At 40.8% G+C, this 19,304-nt stretch overlaps 1 protein-coding gene and 1 long non-coding RNA gene across 3 annotated transcripts in view; both read right to left on the bottom strand.

The window, feature by feature from the left end:
* The window catches only part of ADK (adenosine kinase), a 250,147-nt gene that overhangs the window by 75,084 nt on the left and 155,759 nt on the right, over positions 1 to 19,304 (bottom strand). For both annotated transcript variants that reach the window (XM_026674199.2, XM_026674200.2), the window contains exon 7: positions 10,928 to 11,098. In XM_026674199.2, the coding sequence (XP_026529984.1) occupies positions 10,928 to 11,098 (171 nt within the window). The remainder of the gene's footprint in view (positions 1 to 10,927; positions 11,099 to 19,304) is intronic.
* On the bottom strand, positions 7,481 to 9,086 carry LOC148130794 (uncharacterized). The gene is made up of 2 exons (XR_015749321.1): positions 8,145 to 9,086; positions 7,481 to 8,114 (listed from the first exon to the last, which is right to left on the bottom strand). It is a non-coding gene; the product is annotated as an uncharacterized LOC148130794 (long non-coding RNA).

The raw sequence follows: 19,304 nt of genomic DNA, 5'->3' as shown, positions 1-19,304 counted from the left end.
AGGGTTGCCTGTGGGGTCCCTTGGTGCTCTCTTGAGATCGGTGGTTTTCTTGCAGACGTTTCATTACCCCACTAGGTAACATTATCAGTACTATGTGATCAGTTTTAGCACTGACAATGTTACTTAGTTGGGTAATGAAATGTCTGCAAGGAACCAACCAAGTTCAGAGAGCACCAAGGACCCCACATAGTTCGTTACTTGTCCTTTGTTCTCCCCGAGAATGCTTCTTAAATCACACTATGTAGAGGCATCAAGAACATGGAAAACTTGCTTGAAAAACTGATAAAAATTCATTCCTGAGAACAGGAATTTCCAACAAATTGAGGTTGAGGTTTGGATCTTGAAATATCCCCAGCTAGTACATTTGTTTCTTCAGAGCAAACTTGTCACGAACAAGCTAAACATTAATAGTGATTTTGCCCTCTTATTTTAAAATTCAGCTTGTTGACTCCTATCCATCTTTCAGCGGCCACTAAATAGTAATTCAAGGTTTTCATTAACACTGTAGTGCCAGAAGTTGGAAATGAGATCTAAATGATCTCAAGGTACCAATGAGACTTCAGCATACATACCCAGGTAACATTTACTAGAGACTTCAGCACCGGTTCTGTGGGTGTGGCTTGGTGGGCGTGGCATGGCTTGGTGGGCGTGGCAGGGGAAGGATACTGCAAAACCCCCATTCCCTCCCCACCCCACTAACCTGCTTTCCAGCTCCGTTCTCTGGTGCAGGGCAACCAAAGAAGACCCAGCCAATCAGCTGGGACTCAATGGGAGGCAGAGAATAGATGGGGGCGGAGCCAGTCAGAGACAGTATTCCCAACTACTCAAAATTTCCGCTACCGGTTCTCCAGAACTGGTCAGAACCTGCTGAATACCACCTCTGGACTTCAGGTAGACTGGGGTACAGAAACTCTACCTCACTGATCCTCCTCATAGAGGTTGGAGCCAGCCAGTTTAAGGAGCTACTTTTTATCCAGGGAATTTATTCCAAACAAATTTTGTGAAGGTACTATGAAAAATGAATCTTCTACTCTACATATATCAGGTTAAAATATTAAATACCACAGTTACTGCTTCTTAAATGGCACAGTACAACCTCTTTTTAGGTTGGGGAATTAAGGAGGTGGGGAGAAAAGCAGACCCATGAATTCTATGAAATGGCTTAAACTTGGGAAAGCTCAAATCCATGAATTCTCAGAAGAGGATGTGAACACATCCTATCCAGTTCCGTCTCTTATTAAACAAGAACTAATTATTTCCTGAAAAAGTTATTTATGGGCCTAACGGAGGGTCAGCTATTGATGTATCCATCCTACATGGGGTGGGGATAAAATACATTTTAAAAAATGAGTAGGTCTCAAGCTAAACCCCAGGTGGTGGTTGTGGTTCGCTGGCAGGTCAGGCCTAGATGATGAAACCTTTGCAGGAAGCAAAGTAGTTTGATCGGTTCAGAGTCATTCTGGAAGCTCTTTGTACTTCGGTTGGGTTTTTTTGGACTTCGGTTGGTTTCTTCTCTAGTTCATTTGATACTTCTATTTTTGGCAGCACTTCACAGAACTGAAAGGTGGGTGCTTATCTCGGGGGACTGTTTGAGATTCATTACCGGCTAGGAATGAAAACAATTCCCAGCGTTGCAATAAAATAAGTCTTGTTTTTAAAATAAGCATGTGTGTAACTACGGTTTAGGAAGCCTGGGTCAGAACATAACTGTATTGTTACTTCCAATGTACACTAATCGCAGGGGTGGGATTCCACCAGTATAACAACCGGTTTGGTGATCGAACGCAAACACATGCCTACTCCGCATTTCAAAAAGGTTTTATACTTTACTTCTTCTGCAGTCCCTGTAACTAAAACAGCTGTGGCGTGGCAAATCACTCTGCCACGCAAATCGGCTGTGCTCTCACAAAAGGGAATAAAGCACAGAAAACAGCAGGGGCGGGTGGGCCCACATGCTCATCGCAGCGAACCGGTTTGCTAGCAGCTGATCTTCACAACAAGAGGTTCGCCTGAACCGGTCCGAACTGGTAGAATCTCACCCCTGACTAATCGGCATTAAATTTCATTGCATACAGCTCTCAAAGGGTTACCGCCTCCAATATACATTACATCATATAACAGAATAAATAAATAAATACAGATAAGTACAGAATTGTGCATATACCCACATATATTATATGTCACAGAGAAAGAACAGTCTAGTTCAGATGTATACCCGTCCAACGCGAGAGAAACAAATTTTGTGAGTTTACCAGGAGGACGGCATAAGGAACAAAGCTGTTACAGAATCTGGTAGTCCTGCCAGAAATACTTTGAAATCTCCTCCCAGAGGGGACCAACAGAAACCAATTATAAAATATAATGCTACTACTAACTGGGTACTTCATCAAACTCAATAAAACACAAACTGAATTTAAAAGTAAAACCTTTTTTAATGCGATGCTGGGAATTACTTACATTCCCAGCCAAAACTAATTAGACACAGTTCCTCCAGATAAGAACACGCTTTTCAGTGCTGTAGAATGCTGCCAAGAAACAGAAGTCCAATTAAGGCTAACATAAATCAACTCAAAAGCCTAGAAAAAAACCGACCAGAGTCCAGAGTTTCACGAAGGACTTGGAGATTACTGAACTGCTTTGCTTCCTGCAAAGAGTTTGTCTTTGAGGTCTGACTTTTATCCTTTATGGGATGGGCAATCACCTCCCAGCCTTACTCCCAAGTTGCTCCTTCTGCTTCAGCTGCTCTTGCCTTCTAGCAGCCCTGCACACACACGCACTGGGAACAGGCTCCCCTTGTTCCTTTGCCTTGCTGCTGCCAGACTCCAGAGGCTCCGGAGGCAGCACCCCACTCCCAGATGGTCCTGGCCCCATCCCTGCATTGCATGCAGGACCCTCGTCCAAGTCCTCGCCAGACTCCTTGACTGGTTCCCTTTCATCCTTACTGTCCAATACCTCCGTTGTCCACACTGGCTGCCAATGAACAGGTAGAGAAAAAAGGGTGAGCTTCATAAGAGAACCCATTTTAGCAATAGCACTTAGACTTATATACCACTTTATAGTGCTTTATGGCTCTCTCTAAGCGGTTTACAGAGTCAGCATCTTGCCCCTAACAATTTGGATCGTGATTGTCCCAAAGCTGCTTTCCCCAAAAAAACAACTGGACTTTCTCGGGAGGGGAGGTTTCTTTCTTTGAAAACGTTTTGTTTCTCATCCAGAACTGAAGAAGCTTCTTGAATGAGAGGTGAAACGTTTTCAAAGGGAAAAAAACCTGAAATTTCAGCGCTCCAAAAGTTAGATATCACCAAATGAGCATCATAAGAAATCAATGGAGGAATTTCAATCCTCTAAGAAAAAAACAAGTCAAAATGCAAGGAAAATGGTGTGAGAACAGAACAACACCCAAAGTATGTTCATCTTCTGTTCCAGTTTCCAGTCTTAAATATAAATTATTCCTGTTAAAGGGGATTTTTCAGTTTTCATGGATCATTCCATCCCAAATTATCTTTCACCCTGATCAGTTGGTCGCTGTAGCACCAGGATAATGTTCAGAAATGCAATGGGAAAGATTTTGAGATAACCTAGGCAGCTTCATTGCCGAACAGATCTTCCTCTCCTTGTCTTCAGCAAGCTGCAAAAGCTAAGCTTTAATAAAATAAAAATGCTTTTAAAATATAGCGCTGGCTCGAAGCCCCCATTGATAAAAATCCTGTTATTGGAAACTCTCTAAATTACTGGAATTAATCATGCTGTTTAGAAAATAGCACACTTTCTATGATTCATCTGATTCCATCAATCTTTCTATTCATCTATGTTACCTTGACAGCGGCACTATAAATTCTTCTGTAGGTATTTAAATCATTGGCCTAGGAACTTGTGAGTTAAAAAAAATCTATAGGCAAGATTTTTGGTGCTTCATTCAAGTTACGTTTTATAGAAGTCATCTCTCTCTGCCCTTCCATCCAAAATGTGGAATGCTCTTTTGCTTAAATTACAGGTGAGTCACAGTCCTTTGTTTTTTAAAATCATATTACAGTACATTTTTAAAAATGAAAGAGTTATTTTAATATGTTACTATTTTATAGGACCTAAAAGAAGTCCTATTATTATTTTGATGGTTGGGTGCTTTTTTTTTTTTAATCTTGCTTGTTTTGCTGCAAGCTCAGGTCAGAGATCTAGGGCAAATTAAAGACCTACCTGATTAAATTAAGCCCCACAACTAATGGTAAAACTCTACATTTATTCTCAATATATATTATAAAAATATATTTAGAAACATAGAAAAGTGATGGCAGAAAAAGACTCAGTGATCCATTGAACCAGTGATCCCCTTTGACTTAACTTCTATATAATATATAGGAAGTCCTTGTTTAGTGGCTGCAATTGGGGCAGCCAAGGGTGGGATTTGGTGGTTCTTCAAACCAGCCATAACATTAGCTACAAGTTCTCACAAACATGGGTGAACCCGTAGCAACCAACCCCTGGTCTTCCACAAACCTCCATTAATAAAGCATTTCTAATAAAGTTTGTGCCCAAGTCCAAGATCCCTTCATGAGTAAATGTTGCCTGTTAGGCAACCCACATTCATTCTTCTATGTCATAGTAATTATTATAGCAGTTACAATAATCATTGTTATAATTTATTTATTTTTATTTATTTGATTTGCCAATTGTTTACAAGATAATAAGTATAAGTGTATACATAGTTGTGAATACATGAAATGGGTACATATAAGAAAAATAAAAGAATAAGAGAAACAATAGGACAGGGATGGTAGGCACGTTGGTGCGCTTATGCACGCCCCCTACAGACCTCTTAGGAAAGGGGTGAGGTCAATAGTAGACAGTCTAAGGTTAAAGTTTTTGGGGTTTGGGGAAGAAACTACAGAGTCGGGTAGAGTATTCCAGACATTGACCACTCTATTGCTGAAGTCGTATTTCCTGCAATCAAGTTTGGTGCGGTTAACTTTGAGTTTGTATCTATTGTGTGCTCTTGTGTTGTTATGGTTGAAGCTGAAGTATTCATTGACAGGTAGGACATTGCAATGTATGATTTTATATACCATGCTTAAGTCAGACCGAAGACGGCGTAATTCAAGGTTTTCTAGTTCTAGAATTTCAAGTCTGGTGGCATAAGGTATTCTACAACGAGTAGAGGAGTGGAGAACTCTTCTTGTGAAATATTTCTGGACTTTCTCAATTGTGCTAATATCAGATACGTAATGTGGGTTCCAGACTGATGAACTGTATTCGAGTATTGGTCTAGCAAATGTTTTGTATGCTCTGGTTAGTAGTGTGATATTACCAGAGAAAAAGCTACGTAGGATTAGGTTAACAACTCTTAATGCCTTTTTGGCTATGTAGTTGCAGTGGGCTCTAGCACTTAGATCATTAGAGGTGAGTATTCCAAGGTCCTTTACAGAGCTTGGGTCATCAACAAGTTCTTGACTATTCAGCTTGTATTTTATTTTCTGATTTTTTTTGCCAATATGTAAGACAGAGCATTTATTTGTTGAGATTTGAAGTTGCCATTTGTTTGACCATTCTAATACATAGTCAAGATCTTTTTGTAGGGTAGCAGTATTGTCTGTGGTATTGAACAGCTTTACATCATCAGCGAAAAGAGAACGCAATTGCTCTTAATATGATCACAGAGGTCATTTATGTAGAGTATGAAGAGAGTTGGTCCTAGAACACTGCCTTGGGGGACACCACTATTGACAGGTACAGAATTTGATAGGACGCTCCCAATTTTGACCATTAGTTGTCTGTTTGCCAGGAATGCTTCTATCCAGTTATGCAGGTGTCCAGAGATACCGTAAGATTTTAGGTTTTAGGAGTAGTTTGTCGTGTAACACTGAATCAAAGGCTTTACAGAAGTCTATGTAGATTGCGTCTATTGCTTTGCCCTGGTCGAGTTGTGTCGTCCATATGTTTTTGCAGTGTAAGAGTTGCAGATTACAGGATAGTTTTTTTCTGAAACCAAATTGTTTATTGGAGAGTAGGTTGTTTGTCTCTAAGTGGAGGATGATGGATTGGTTAATAATTGATTCCATGACTTTACAGGTGACGAAGCATAAGGAGATTGGTCTGTAATTTTCAACTAGGCTTGGGTCTCCCTTTTTGAAGATGGGGATGACTGTGGCTTGTGACCATAGGTTAGGCAAGGAGCTGGTCCTGAAAGATTTTTCAAAGATTATGCTTAGAGGTTTGGTTATGGCAGTAGATAGCTTTTTTAAGAAGTAGGCACATATTCCATCCGGTCCAATAGATAGAGATGGTTTTAGATTGCATAGTGCTTTTTCAACATTGTCTTCTGTAAAATCGATATGTATTAGATATCGTGTAATTGTGCTCCTGCCGTGCCTATAAGCCATCAATGGAAGAGCAGTAGTCGTTATTCTAAACATTTACATTCTTCCTTGTTTGTTTTAATCCTGTTTACATGCAGCAGGATTATAAACCACTCGGAGTCGTCAGCAATGCTACGAGGGAAAAAGAAAGGAAAGTCCCCAATTTAAATATTGACCAAAATGATTTCCAAAATGATTTTAGCATTCAAAAAGTTAGACACCACCAAAGGTGCACCATAAGTTAGTGGAGACATTTGAATTCTCTCTTTAAAAAAAAAAAAAAAAGAGCCAAAACTCAAGGGAAACAATGTGAGAACAGGACCAGAATACCCTAATAAGTTACATAATTTATCCAGGCGTCTAAATTTGCTGTAAATACAAGGAAAAAGAATCGGTAATGGCATTCTGCCTTGGGTTAGGAACGCCACATTAGTTAATCAGTGGGGGTGTTTTTCCTAGAGACAGAAATGTAGAAGGTTTGCCTCAGCCATTTACAACTTATTTTTCTTGGAAATAGTGAAGTATTTGAAATAATGGGGAAGAGGGCCTCTGACTTCCTTTTCTGCTGAGGATTGCAGAGCCCAGCGTCTTCCATATACTCTGAAAATACTTCATGTTGGCCTTTGAGAGCGTATAAATAAAACCTACTGGCAGGATTTACGTTATCTTTGTACCTAAGCCAATTTGTAAAATGGCTGTGAAGCTAAATCATATAATTGGAAAGACTCCTTCAACATTAATTGGAAATACGATATGGGGCTGTTCAGCCATTCCCTCTTATCCAAATGTAGGGAAACCAGACAGAAATCTGAAGACATCTGTAACATATATGAATAGGGCAGAAATTGGGAGGTAAGTGGAAATCGGTGTATTTTGAGAGTTACCTTTGTTTTGATATTCTTCTGCCTTCAGTAAAACAGTTATTTCACAATGAACGTAACTATTTTACAATGGTGTATAATGAATACAATAAGCATTTCTTTGGGCATAGAGCAACTACTTCGTAACTCTCCAGAAGGGGTAATGATAGAAAATCCTCCATTATAATCATAGCAGGGGAACCTTTTCTTGCGGATTTCAGTGCAACAGTGAACGTCCCAAAATAATGCACAAATATAATTTCCTAAACCTCTAGAGGAAGATACATATTTTATTTCTTTTTACTTAATTTCTCTCATCTTCCGTTGGAGATTTGAATCCATTACAATGTAGGAACAGCGGTTATTAGAGGGTATCCGTTGGGGAGAGATTTTATGAGAGAATATTCAGAGTCCTCCATTAAAGTGTGGGCCCATGTGTCTGCCATTTCTCCACTGTCTTTGGGAAAAAGCAAAAATTGCCTTTCTGACCTTGGTGGATTATGGGCCTCACCAAGAAAGAAGACAAGGGAGTGCAGCAGCCTTTAACCAACCAAAATGTCATTCTGGGTGATTTCTCGCAGGGGAAGTACTCCAGAAATTAGCCATATTTGTAAAAATTCTGTAGCCACAGGTTATTATATCACCAGAGTTCTTGGTTGGATCAATATGAAATGTCCACGATATTAACTGAGACCATAAATTGAAAGGCCCTTCAAACATTAGTTTGTTGTTTTAAACATGTTACAACAGATGAAGCCACACAGTTGGAAATCTGGGAATTGTAAACCCCGTGAGGGTGAATATCTTGAAGCCTATATAATGGATCCTTATGGTCCAACACAAAAGATTGACCATTTCTTCTCTGTCCAATTACTATATGAACGCTTGCGGAGGTGGGCTGCAACTGGTTTAACAACCAGTTCTGTGAGCGCACACGGTAATCCACTTTGCTGCGTGAATCAGCTGAACGGCAAAATACGGAAATGTAAGACAGGATAGGGCGGGGGTGGGTGGGCGGGGCCAGCTGATCGTCATTCATACCGGTTCGCTAGAACCTGTCTGAACCAGCAGCAGCCCACCACTGAACCCTTGGCAAATTTATGTTCTGATAGTGGCTGCACAGGGTTTCTCAGCTGTTCTTATACCATTGTTCTGACTAAGGCTTCCTAAGACCGTAATTAAGCACACGCTTAGTCCAAACAACTCTTGTTTTATTTCAACGCTGGGAATTATGTTCATTCCCAGACGGTAATGAGTCCCAAACAGTTCCTCGAGATAAGCACCCACCTTTCTCTCCTTTGAATTGCTGCCAACAACTAAAGTGCCAAATTAACTGTAAAAAGTCAACCGGAGTACAAAGTCCACACAGAGCTTCAAGGTTTAATTTGAACAGAGCAAACAAAGTTGCTTCCTGCAAAGGCTTCTCTACCCTTGCACCTCCTTTATACCTTAGGGGAGGGGCAATCACCTCCAAGCCTTACTCCCAAGTCGTCCCTTTTGTCTCAGCTGCTCTTGCCTTCTAGCAACTCTGCGGACACACGCACTGGGAACAGGCTCCCCTTGTTCCTCTGCCTTGCTGCTGCCAGATTCTAGAGGCTCCGGAGTCAGCACATAACTCCCAGGTGGTCCTGGCCCCATTTCTGCATCAGACACAAGACCCTTGTCCGAATCCTCCCCAAATTCCCAGACAGGTCCCCATTCTTCCCCACTGTCCGATTCCGCTGCTGTCTGCACTGGTTGCCAGCAAAGCACAACAAGTTATTATTCTATCCCTATCCCATCCTATCTAGCATTTGTGTCGCATTTAGAATCTGCCTCCTTCGACAATATAAAGAGCTGTGATAAAAGTAGCGAAAACTTAAAAATTAGGCAACGAACATTTATTTATTTAAGGTGAGCAGTTCTAAGATGAATTGAGCAGAACTTGTGACCAGGCACTTATCATCGGGAGATAATTGACCTCATTTGAGTGCTAAATGTCCTGAGGAGAAGTTGAGTGTGTTTAAATCCTAGCAGGTTAATTATCCAGTGATTACAATAAACTTGAAAGGTATTAGAGCTAAGAATCATTTGCACGATGATGCTATTAGAAAACTAAATTCAGTGATAATTAAAAGAAATGACGAATAATAAAGTTCTCCAATCATGGATTGCTACATAATGACTGTAGAATGGCAAGAATTGGTTAAAAGCATTAATTGCTTCTACTAAAAGTGCTAAAGTTATTGTGTGAAGCCTAGTTAATAAATACTGATGAGGTAAGCAGTAACACTAATTTCCAATATATAAAAAATCTGTTTATTTTAATTGTATCCTGCCTTTTACAAATAACTCATAGTTCATCATAGTTCACGGTTGCAATGAATCAACATATTAACCCCAAATATTAAAATTTAATAATAATACTCAGGGGTTACTAAAGAGATTTCCAGAACCAGTTATTCTATCTGTCTGCCTGCCTGTCTTCCACCTTTATTATTTTTACAAAAAACTCAAGCCAGCAAACATATCCAACATACCTTCCTTCTCTTCTTTTCCTTACAACAACAACAACCCTGTGAGGTGGGATGGGTTGAGAGAGTATGACAGCTGGATTTCACGGCTAGGGCAGGACTTGAACTCATAGTCTCCCACCTTCTTCCCGATGCCTTAATTTTTAGCTATTTTTTTAAAGGTGGGTTTGGCTTTGGCTATATGAAATGGAAATAAAGGTAAAGGTTCCCCTCGCACATATGTGCTAGTTGTTTCTGGCTTTAGGGGGCGGTGCTCACCTCCGCTACAAAGCTGAAGAGCCAGCGCTGTCCGAAGACGTCTCCATGGTCATGTGGCTGGCATGACTAAACCCCGAAGGTGCGTGGAACATTGTTACCTTACCTTCTATTTTTCTACTTGCATTTCTACATGCTTTTGAACTGCTAGGTTGGCAGAAACTGGGACAAGTAATGGGAGCTCACTCCATTATGCAGCGCTAGGGATTCGAACCACTGAACTGCCGACCTTTCTGATCGGCAAACTCAGTGTCGTAGCCACTAAGCCACTGGGTCCCTGTTGAAATGAAAATACAACTCCATAAAACTAGCTTCCCCATTACTTCTAGTTTGTTAGGGTGCATATGTCAGGTGCACAACCACCAACCAAAACCTTGGTTCCTGCTTCCAAAATTCCTCCATAGGTTACCCTCAGGTTGGAATACAAAACATAGAAGAGATTATTAAACGAATTGTTTCCATTGATTTAATTTACTTTAAATCGTTTTAATGTGTTTTCTGGTTATGCCCCTGTTTTAGAATGTGGTCTTTGCTTGCCAAATGAATGAAAATAAAGAAAACGGCCATAAATAACTTTTGCTTCTAGATGACACAATAAGAGACTAAGAAAGAGTCCACACCTCTCCATGGAGTATGGTGTCTCAAAATTTAAGATGCAATGCAGTGGTGGGATTCAATTTTTTTTACTATTGGTTCTGTGGGCGTGGCTTGATGGGCATGACAGGGGAAGGATACTGCAAAATCCCCCTTCTCTCCCCATTCCACTAACCTGCTTTCCAGCTCCGTTCTCCTGTCAAGGACTACCTGTAGCTGGCAGCAAAAGCCTGTTTTCTTTCTCTCTCTGCTGACACCTAGTGGTTGCCCAGAATCTGCAGCCCAGATCTGCCACCCTTATCATTTTACATGCCAGCACAGTATTAAAACAAGGACACTTCCAAAAAGCTCTTACCGTTTCATTCCCAAACAGGATGTCAACGTAAGGCATGACTTCCATCAGTTGGTCCTTGTAGAACTGGCTAATGAATGGTGCAGAAAGATTTAAAGTGAAGATCTTGTTGTTTGCAGAAGCTTGAGTTGCGACTTTCATTATGGATTCTGGAGACACCGTCAAGAAGAAACCCTGCAAAGAAACACAGAATAAATTGCTACGCATGGGGGGGGGGGGTTGTTAAGAAATATTGCTGCTATTAAGTGAAAAAAGAAATCCACATAGAAATAGATGCCAGAGATACACAATTAAAGATAAGTGAAGGAAGAGCTCAAAAACACCCGTCCAATATGTCTATGAAGATTCTCAATCCTCCAGGTCATGGTTGTCCGAAGGTGCTTTTTCAGGAGGCCGCTGGACTTCCTGGTTTTTCTTTGAAGATGTTTCGCTTCTCTTCCAAGAAGCTTCTTGAGAGCTGAAGAAGTTTCTTGGATCAGAAGCAAAACGTCTTCAAAGAAAAACCAGAAAGTCCAGTGGCCTCTTGAAAAAGCATCTTTGGGACTCCCATCCAATATCATGAATATGAGAAAACTACCCCTCCATGAATCGTATTTTATTGAGTGCTTTTTCTATGAGAATTATAATATTTATCTGTAGGAAGAAGATTAAGATGGATCTAAAGTTAAAAAAAGTTATCTAATCAATATCTTGGGAAACTGGAGTTATATTTATTCAATGGGATTCTTTGAATCATATTCTCTTGAACTATATAGAAAAATGGCATAAACTCTGTAATAAACAACTGTTACTATTTTCCTAGTACTAAAGCAAAAGTAAAAATTATAAAGTATAAAAAGTTAATTAATTAAATTAAAAAATTACACAAACTATGTAACAGTAATAAATTATACAAGTTATTTTAAAAAAGTAAAAATTATAAAAGCTTAGGTTACAAAAATCTGCATTAAACACGTAGGAGCATAATTCTGTGTACATGTCTGCTCAGAAGAAAATCCAATGCATTTAATGAAATTTATATCCTGATAAATGTTTGTAAGATCACAGCTGAAAAGGTGCTTTAGGAGTTAAAGAAACGAAGAGTCAACAAAGAAAGAATCTCACTCTCTCTTTGTATTCTCTGTCCTTCAAGCTTTTAATGAAAGTTCAGTGAAGCATTCCGAATCATTTTCATATGATACAATTACTATGAGTTTTGAATGAGTGTGTTTTAATCTTTCAATGCATGTTTCCTTTTCATATTTGTTGGGCTTTTAAGTATGCTCTAAAGAACGAGTAACTATGGCTGATTTTGGTGACTATAGACTTATAGACATTTATGTGATAACATACTAATTACATTTTAACAGCAAGTTTTTCACCTTTTTTTTTAAAAAAGAACAACTTCAGTTGCTTTGACTTAATTATTGAGCATAAATGTGCAAAAGCACGTGCCATACTGAGATTTTGAAAGGAATGCTGCATTAAGAAACATAAAAACATTAGAAGTTATGAATAATGCTGACAACATTTATTATTCCTGAAATCTGCGTGGGTTAAAGGCTGAATGTGCCAAATATTTCTCTTTCAAAATATGCTACTAAATATATAATTAGCTTGTTTTCCATATTTACAAAGTGCTATAACACCTCTCAACCACAAGATAGTAACTGTAATGGGAAATAAATGAGAACTGAATGAAGTGTTTAAATAATTTATATGAGCACTGAAATAAATGAACACTTCTCAGGGTTGTTTTTTTCCTTAGCTCTATTTAGAAATCTGAAAAAAATGTGATCTGTTCTTTACATTTTGTGAGAGGAAATAAAAAGACCAGGAAATAATGACATATAAGTAATTGTTACTTACAATGTCCGTATGGACAAATAATTACTGATGGTTAACGGTAAATAACATTTATTCTAGGGGTTAAGAAAATATTCCCATGCTGACATACAGGGCTATGTTTTGATATCACAGAGAAGTCAAGGGGAGATCATGTTTCTATCAATTCCTCCTTGTGATGTGTATGAGATATAGCTTATCTGATATTACTGTGATGGCATGCAGAGCCCTCTCTGTGGGCATGGATCCATTGCCAGCTGCTCTTTTGGTCTTTGTGGGTGCCAGAGCCCCGGAAAAAGGCCTGAGAACAGCCAAAATACAGGCCGTTTTTATGGCCTTTTCCAGGCTGTTTTCTGGCCTGAAGATGCCCCCCAAATGGCCTGAAAACAGCCCCCAAACAGCAAAAAAAAAAAACAGGTATGCATGCACCGGCCAGCTGGTCTTTGAGTTTCCAGTACTCTGGCACAGCTGTTGGCTGCGGAAGAAACTGGGGAAGGGCAAAGTCTGGCTGGGCAGAGCAGGGAAGAGGTAGAGCAAGAGAGAGGGAATTCAGAGGAAGATCCAGGCCCACCCCTCTTCATCCTAGGGCACACAGGGAGGAAGGGAGAAATGTGAGTTGCATGGCTTATGGGGGAGGGAAGGGCCCTGATTCCCTTTATTAGCTGCAGCTGGGAACACAGTGTATAAAAAAGGAAGCTGCACGCAGCAAGCTGTTAGGAGCAAATGTGAATTTATCTTGTATCGTTGTGGTTTATCTGTGTTCCTGGCGTCTTCCCAAACATGTGAGTTTTGCTGTACTTTCAAGCCTGAAATTCCTCCTCCTGCCCTGTCAAGCTAATTACTTCAATTTGGTTTGTTTGGATTTTAAGTTATAGTTTGTGTGTCCCTTGTTTTGGACTGAATTTTCTACAGTTAAAGGCTGTTCCTGGGAGTTTTTCTCCAGCCGAAGGTAACTTGGACACTGGGGGCAAAGTTGGAGAAAATAAAGGGACTCATTGCTTATTTGACTGTGTTGCCTTTGTGCCACGCCCCAGGTCATCACAGATTCACCACCACTAGTTCTTCACTAGTTATACACATGGTTCTCAAGCAGTCGTGGAATTCAACTGGTGTAACAATCGGTTTGGTGATCATGCACGCATGAACCAAATGTAAGCTCTGCGCACATGAATGCCATTTTAAAAAACCCATTTTCAGCTATAATACTTACCTTCTACTGCAGCCCCGGTGAGTAAAACAGCTGAGGTGCAGCAAAATTGCTCTGCCGCGTGAATCAGCTGTGCTCCAAGACAAGGAAATAAAGCACAGGAAAGAGCAGAGGCAGGTGGGCGGGGCCAAATTATCACAGAAACTCCCAGTTCACCCGAACCAGTCCAAATCGGTAGAGTCCTGCCCCTGTTCTCAAGGATATTTGCCTCTTCTGGAAAAGTGAGGGATTCTAAAATACGACACCGTCTATTTTTCAAATCCTTCTGTTGCACAATTGCATTAAAGCCAACTCTAACGTCAGTTTTGTGGCAACACTAAGTTTATTTGAAAGAGGTTTCCTGTTATTGACTTACAAGTGAGTTAAGCACTTACTTTGCGCAGTTATTTTGTTGTTGCTTTTGTTCACACATTACGTTCTGCAAATCATCTTTTAGTGTGTAACCTCAAGGAATTTTCAACACATGAGTGGCATCAGAATTGATCAACTGCTGAATCCGTTCAGTGAAAACCATTTTAAACAGTCAAAATCAAATTTGACTTGTCACCCTCTCCCACACTTAGTTAACCTTATTGGCGTTTAAACTAAAATGAGTTAGAACTGAGGAGCAGAAGGCAATCTGGGAGCTGATTCTCCACAGGCATGCAGAACAACATAACTTTTTCTATTTTCTGTGGTTTGAAACACCTGTCGTTCCAAAAGGGCTATAATACTGCCCAATGCACAATTAAAAAACAAACAAACACTCAACTAAGATTCTTAAAGATTTAATGTTAAGATAGATGATGGTTGAGAGCCAATTTGGTGAGGGCAACAGGCCAAGCCAGTTGGTTGACCTTCGGCCTGTCCATCTCTCTCTAGGAAAAAGGCAATGGCAAACCACTTCTGAAATCTTGCCAAGAAAATTGCAGGGACTTAGCCTGGGAGTTGCCAGAAGTCAACAATAACTCAGAGGTAAACGCCCCCCCCAAAAAAAATGATGATCGCATCACATACAAGTGTCAGTCAACGTGAGGTCTTGAACAAGAGGGTTCAAGAAATGTGGAAAACATTTTAAAGAAAGCAAAGCAGACGCAGCATTATTCACTTTTATGGAATGCCTGAACCCATTTCTATCTGCCAATTCTCTGCTAAAATATTAGCTGACTATTTAGGATTTTAACTTATTTAATCCAGAATGTGCCTGTTTTCCAATGCGACTGGGTTACGATGGCCAAAAAACAAAAGGAACTCATCCCCCAACGCTTTTGAATAAAGCTTTTGGCATCCTGCAATTTGTATTGTTTATTTTAATGGAAACAGAGCTTCATAAGTGGAAAATGACTAAGATTTCAGCTATTGTTTTATTTCAAGTGGGCAGTTTTCCCATTTTTGATGAAAGCTAAATTTCAAACAGCTTTTCTACTTAAGTAAAAAAGCTGAACTGTCACGGTATATGCTTATATTGAGGCTGACATTTTCTTTTAAATTAGTGCCAACATGTGAAAAGGAGAGGACTACTTTAAGACTGGAACAGTTTTACTAATGCTGAAGCAAACTCTTAATTGTTGCCACATTGATATTTATCATTACAACAGCTGCAGAGCTAAATAGATAAAGTAATGAACATTAATAGCTTTGGAGCTTACCTCAGGCATGTCAAAGATTATACTTTAAAAATTAACATCAATTTCTAATTATTAAATGTCATGGCCACTACCCAGACAACAGCTTTATAAAAATCCAAGAAGTTTCTGTCTTGGAAATAGATCTTGGCCTCTGGGAGGAAAACACAGCAAGCATTATTCATAAAAATAGGTCACGGCTATCACCAAACCCAAAGTCTAAAATATGTTGGGAACTAAAAGGTGGATTTAATGGGCTCCTCAGAGCCTGGGAAAGAGGATAATGATTTGCACGGCATTATAAGCACAGAACATCTGCACATTCTTCCTTTATCATGAAAACATGTAGTTATCTCCCCAGGTACATCAACAGGTGGCTAGCTAGAAAGCCCTAACTTAGGAAAACTAGAGATATATTGGCTGCTAAAATAAACATATTCAATCACCAAGGTTTCTGTAATCTAATTCCCTTTTCCCCCCTTCCATAAATCTGTTTAAAGAAGACTCTGAGAATATAACACCCGGGTAGAAAGCATGCTACGGATGTGACAAGAGGGTCCCCAAAGTAATGGCCCTCAGTGTCAGCATTCCAACTAACCAACTCCAAACCAATAAACTCCAAGGCCAGCATTTCCTCAAAGTTCCATTTTATTAGAGTTGTCATATTGGCACATCTGGGAAAACCCGAATTTGATAATTCCTGGTTTTCCCTTCCCAAAAGAGAATTCAAGGATCCATCCCCTGCAACCACCAATCCATCACAATAGTCCAATGAAACCGTCATCCCAACTGGAGACCTTCCTCCAGACACTCCCCTCCAGGTGCAGGATAACTTGTCCTTGACTTTCTGAGAAAAGAATGTTGTTGAGTCTTATCTTCCATCTCTCCACTAAATCCCCCCTTCCCAAATTGCCAGGCAGTAAATATGGCAGCCTTGAAGCTTCTAAGTAAAATATGGCTTCCAAGGCTGACGACACTCAGCCTATCTCCTTGATGGCTAAAAGGAAGGGTACAATCTGACACAGAGCTTGAGGTATGTCAGTAACGTGTTACCTTTAGATGATCCCTCAGAGTACAGAGCTGTGCTGCTGATAGCAGATTGCCTGATATTTGGCTCAATATCCAACACAACTGGTGTTACTATAGCAATAGCATTTAGACTTATATACTGCTTTACAGCCCTCTCTAAGTGGCTTTACAGAGTCAGCCTACTGCCCTCAACAAATGACCTCAGAAGGACGGGAGGCTGAGTCAACCTTGAGCCTAGTGAGATTCGAACTGCCAAACTGCAGGCAGTCAGCAGTCAGCAGAAGTAGCCTGCAATACTGCACTCTAACCACTGCGCCAACGCGGCTCATCAAGTTAGCCTCATACCAAATCCTCATGACTGGAAGAAAAGCAAAAGCCCCGAGATCACAACCCGTGTCCTTGTTGTGGTCTGGTCTCAAAAGCCTCCTGAGATGAGAAAGAACACAACAGAGAATCTGTGTTACCAGGATCAGTGATGACGCTGAGACAACTGATCCCACTCTTCCAATAGAGACCTTTAAATTTCTAGGTTCTATCATATCACAAGACCTAAAAGGGACACCTAACATCAAAAATGTCATCAAAAAAGCACAACAAGGAAAGTTCTTATTGCACCAACACAGGAAGCTCAAACTGACCAAGGAGCTACTGATTCAGTTCCACAGAGGAATTACTGAGTCTATCATCTGCACCTCTATAACTGTCTGGTTTGGTTCTGCAACCCAACAGTGCAGACACAGACTTCAGAAGGTAATTAGGACTGCAGAAAAAATATTACTACCAACCTGCCTTCCATTGAGGGCCTGTATACTGCATGAGTCAAAAAGAGGGCTGTGAAAATATCTACAGACCTCTCACATCCTGGACACAAACTGTTTCAACTCCTTCCCTCAAAACGATGCTATAGAGCACTGCACACCAGAACTAGACACAAGGACAGTTTCCCCCCGAACGCCATCACTCTGCTAAACAAATAACTCCCTCAACACTGTCCAACTATTTACTAAGTCTATTAAGTGTTGTACCTGATGATTCTTGACTCTTGACAAATGTATCTTTTCTTTTATGTACACTGAGAGCATTTGCACCAAGACAAATTTCTTGTGTGTCCAATCACACTTGGCCAATAAAGAATCCAATCCAATCCAATCCAATTCAATTCTATTTCAAAGAGGCTGAAGTGTGCTCCTCCATGCCAAAAGGACCCTATAACACAGGGGTCCCCAACCACCGGGCCCTGGACCGGTACCGGTCCATGGAACATTTTCTACTGGGCCGCCGGTTTGCTGGGCGCCGCCATCTTGTTTCGATGAGAAAGTGCTTCCGGGTGAGCTTTTCCAGTTGGAAAGCGGCGTTTGGGTCCTGAAGGAATCCTCGCGCCTTAGTTTCATCGAGGGGGGCGGCGGCTTCGAACGAAACTAAGGCGCGAGGATTCCTTCAGGACCCAAGGCAAGGCGAGCCGAGCGACCGCCCCGAAGCCGTCCCGAAGCCCATCAACAAAGGTACAAAGGAGGAGTTGAAGGTGGTGGGGAGAAGCGGGGGACGGCTGGCTGGCTGGTCGCTCGGCTCACCTTGCCTTGTCATGCGTGCTGATGCCGGTACCGGGCTGTGGATCATTTTGTGGTACAAAAAAGGTTGGGGGCCACTGCTATAACAGAATAAAAGAGCCCAAGTCTAATCATAGCTAGTTGTGCCTGGGTGAGATCCAAAGAGAGTAATCTGGGCTTGGGAAGGTCCCTGGAACAATGCTGACCCTATGAGGGCCTCTTTCAACTCCTGGCTGCCAAGAGCTTTTCTTGGGGTCTGTTTGCTTTCAGTTTCCCTCACTACTTCTTTTAGCGTATTTTGCCTGACGAGTCTGCCTATGTGTGTATGAAACTTGGATTGAATTTAATAGTTCAAGATAAGCCTGGCAGATTTATAATTTTAAGCCAGATAAGTGCTGTTTAGGAGCACAGGCTGATTCCTAGCTGTTCTTTTCTTTTTGTTAAAAAAAACAAAACAAAGCCCTCTTGATTCTCAAGAAAGAACGGTCAACCTCACTCCCCAGTGATCCCTGCAGACTTTCAGGAGGGATACAAACTGGTTTTTATTGCTCAGTATTGGGCAAAAGGAGACAGGCTACTCACACAGTTTCCCTGCTGCCTAACAGGCTTGCTGTCAATCAGTCTCACTGCTGGAACTGAAAGGAGCAGTCCAGATGTAAAAGAACTGAAGCATATTCACATAGCAGGAAACCTTAGTTTCCTGTTAAGTCTGCGCTGGATCTTGTAATTTGATCGCTGTGGATACATGAATTCCTCATATCAAACATTTTTCATAGACGGCAACCTAGGAAAGTGAGACCCGTGGAAGTTCACTCGAAGCATCTTCTTTCTAGGCAGGCAATTTGGTTTGATCCGAGGACCACACAGGTTGCCAGGTCAATGATGATACACACCCATGTGCTTACTCAAAGGGGCACCCTTTCCTTCACCTTAGAGAATATTTCTTTTTAAAACATTAAGAAGAAAGGGGAGCAGAGGGATCTTTACCTTGTCTCGAGGCTCAAACAGGGGGATGCAATTATTGCCTCTCCTTGACCAAAGACCAGTACCCTTCTATTTGGGATGGTCTCTTTCTTCCACTTAAGGTACAACCTCAAGAGGGATAGAGAAGGAGCACCGAAGGAATTAATGGACACCCGCTTAGCCATCCAAACCTTTCAAATTAACCT

Source organism: Notechis scutatus, chromosome 4 (assembly GCF_049901735.1).
Source record: "Notechis scutatus isolate UNSWTSFEM ecotype Mainland chromosome 4, rNotScu1.2, whole genome shotgun sequence".
In the NCBI taxonomy this organism is placed as follows: domain Eukaryota; kingdom Metazoa; phylum Chordata; class Lepidosauria; order Squamata; family Elapidae; genus Notechis; species Notechis scutatus.
This window is presented reverse-complemented; position numbering and strand designations above follow the sequence as displayed.